Raw genomic sequence first — 2798 nt, forward strand, 5'->3', positions numbered from 1 at the left:
TCTTAAAAATCTTCTACCAGCATCATGAGATACAATTTCAAGTCCAAATCTTGCTTGTCGGATGTGTTGGGGTATCCAGGACNTGCTGAGGTCGGAGTGATTGTTTCTAATGATGGTCAGTTGTCTTGGTTTCTGTTAGTAAGATTCTTACATTTGCCTTTCACCATCTGGTAATCTCTGGCGTTAGTTTTGATAGCTCTCTCTGGCTGGAGTTTTATCATCCTGTGATTCTGTTACCCTCTCTCACCACTTCTACAAGTCCAACTCCCTCCTGATTCTCAGTGGTCAGAGTACTATCTGCAGGCAAGCTCACCTCTTGCAGGGAAGGTGCACAGAGGTCTGGAGCTCAGTTCTGCCTCCTGGCTGAAGATCAAGGCAGGAAAGGTGACCTGTCCCAAAAGGTATGTTGCTTCTGCTGTCTGGGAATCTCCTGAGCAGATTGGTCTATGAGGGACCCAGGATACAAGCTTGTTAAGTTTTATATGTGTGTAAAATAGTATTCTTGCTGCTTAGCTAGCTGTCCTACTGAAATTTACACAGAAATATTTTAACAAATGAATAGTATTAATTAATATGTAAATATGAGCTGGCACTTGTGATAGGGCAACTCCAGATACTAACTGAAAACAGCAGGAAGTTCTGTACCTTTTGGTGTCTATGTAGTGTGAGAAATGGGATGAAACTCATAGAGAACAGTGGTTATATATGACGTGATGACACTTCTTAAGATTGGGTACTAGCTTATGACACTCTCTATATTGTGGATGTCATTTCTTATACATCAGTACTCATTTTCTGAAAGTAAAAACATTGCACAATCTCAGACATGTGGAATGATGCATGGTTTGAGGGTCCCAAATATGGAGATGCTCCTGGATCACACTCTTGTGTGATGTGTTCTGACACTTTGGCTTCTACAGAACAACCTACTCTAGCTTCGTTCTTACAAACTCTGTCTCTTAAATACAATTCACTAGGGGCAAAATGAGGCCATCTTACTTTCCCTATAATGGCCCCAAGTAGGGGGTTCACAATGTTAACCCTCTGGAGGATGATTGATAATACCTGAATCATGCAAAGAACTGAATTTCCAGTCTACCTGGTCAAGGTCTGATCCAGATTTTCTGAGAAGTACAGGCTCCAATTCCAGAACATAAAAATCCTTTGTTCCTTGAGCTTATTAAATTAGGCAGTGCCCAGCAGTTTTCTTCTCTGACAAGTGAGAGGTAAATACTCAAGCAGATGGGAAATGGGAGAAGATCACAGGGCCCCTTCATCATTATCAGTGGGAGGGTTTTGTCACTGAACACACAGTGCAACATGATGATGGTAGCTTTGAGGACAGAGGAACATCAAAGGGAACTTGAGGGTAACAGCCTCTCCCAGATCCCATCAAAGAGTGCCTTCTCTAGGTGTAGACCTTTCTCTGCCCTATAAATGCAGGCTGGATAATCACTCTCCACACATTGAGCTCCTGCTCACCAATCCTCCAGGTGACTCCCAGCCATGAAGCCACTTGTCCTCCTCTCTGCCCTCATCCTCCTGGCCTTCCAGGTCCAGGCTGATCCTATCCAAAACACAGATGAAGAGACTAAAACTGAGGAGCAGCCAGGGGAAGAGGACCAGGCTGTGTCTGTCTCCTTTGGAGACCCAGAAGGCTCTTCTCTTCAAGAGGAATGTGAGTACTGGTGCCCAGTGTGATGGATGCTTGCGTTCTCATGAGGGAGTAATGAAGATGAGCTCTAGAATCCTGGTGGAGTAATGTGGCTCTCTGGCAACACTATTTTAATTACTTTTATATTCATAACAGTAACAGCTAGAGGAAAGTAACTCTAATTGAATATCTTTCTCATACTTCTTTTACTGTAAAAAGATATACATGGGAATTTCAACATTCACAGTACTCCAATGCTCTAATTTGATGCTTATAGAACAGGATTAGTCTTGGGTATTAGTAGAAATCGTTCTTTGTGTAAAGGAGCATTAAATCAATTTCAATTAAGGTATACTAAAGTGTCTACATGGTAACAAAAGGAACACAGAAATTAAAGACACATCAGAATGGCTCTCAAGTGCATGACCAACATCCCTGAAGTGTGTTATTGGTTGAGATATCCATGCTGAAGGCTGTATCATGGCCAACACAGCACATTCATGCTGTATCACAGATCCCCATAGGATCACATACTAATACATGCTGCCAACCTCAAAATTTAATNCCTGATTCTTTTTGTGTCTCCAGCGTTGAGAGATCTGGTATGCTATTGTAGAACAAGAGGCTGCAAAAGAAGAGAACGCATGAATGGGACCTGCAGAAAGGGTCATTTAATGTACACGCTCTGCTGCCGCTGAACATGGAGACTACAGAGGACAAGATGACCATGAGTACTGAGATCACAGATGCTGGGGCCTGATGACCACTTCTCAATAAATTGTTCACAATATGCTTCCTGTGTGTTTATGTTCTATCAATGTATGCTACAAGGCTCAGTCAAGGCTCTGTATATAAACAACCATGGAGCATCAAGGAAACCTTTGCAGATGAATGAATACTATAATTTTTTTACTTGCAAGATACAGGCTCCAATTAATATCAATTTAAGGATGATTCCAGGTTCAGACACAAAATGTATAGAAAGCTCAGAATGCTCGTGATTCTCACATATGCTGCTCCTGACTTTTGACTCTGCCTTTAGGTAGTCTTAATTCACTCTCAAAAGACATTGCCTATATGTTAAGAAAAACTAACACTTTGGGTTTCAGGGTTACAGAGTTCTAAAATTATATTTTTTTGAAAG

At 41.6% G+C, this 2798-nt stretch overlaps 1 protein-coding gene across 3 annotated transcripts; it reads left to right on the forward strand.

Annotated features, from left to right (window-relative positions):
• The first annotated feature begins 1463 nt into the window (after window positions 1–1463).
• On the forward strand, window positions 1464–2448 carry LOC110287647 (alpha-defensin 23). 3 transcript variants are annotated; one of them, XM_021154208.1, is made up of 2 exons: window positions 1464–1678; window positions 2243–2448. In XM_021154208.1, the coding sequence occupies exons 1-2, from the start codon at window positions 1507–1509 to the stop codon at window positions 2350–2352; spliced, it is 282 nt and encodes a 93-aa protein (XP_021009867.1). In that variant the 5' UTR covers window positions 1464–1506; the 3' UTR covers window positions 2353–2448. The 3 variants fall into 3 exon arrangements, with proteins under 3 accessions (XP_021009867.1, XP_021009866.1, XP_021009868.1); XM_021154207.1 differs by having other exon boundaries at window positions 1507–1682; window positions 2241–2352; XM_021154209.1 differs by having other exon boundaries at window positions 1507–1682; window positions 2250–2352.
• The last annotated feature ends 350 nt before the right edge of the window (window positions 2449–2798 follow it).

This window comes from Mus caroli, unplaced genomic scaffold (assembly GCF_900094665.2).
Source record: "Mus caroli unplaced genomic scaffold, CAROLI_EIJ_v1.1 scaffold_17746_1, whole genome shotgun sequence".
Taxonomy (NCBI): Eukaryota; Metazoa; Chordata; class Mammalia; order Rodentia; family Muridae; genus Mus; species Mus caroli.

Coding starts and splice junctions, on each gene's coding strand:
- LOC110287647 (XM_021154207.1), top strand. CDS start 1,507: ATGAAGCCACTTGTCCTCCTCTCTGCCCTCATCCTCCTGGCCTTCCAG. Junction 1,683..2,240: donor TCTCTTCAAGAGGAATGTGA/GTACTGGTGCCC, acceptor TTTTGTGTCTCC/AGCGTTGAGAGATCTGGTAT.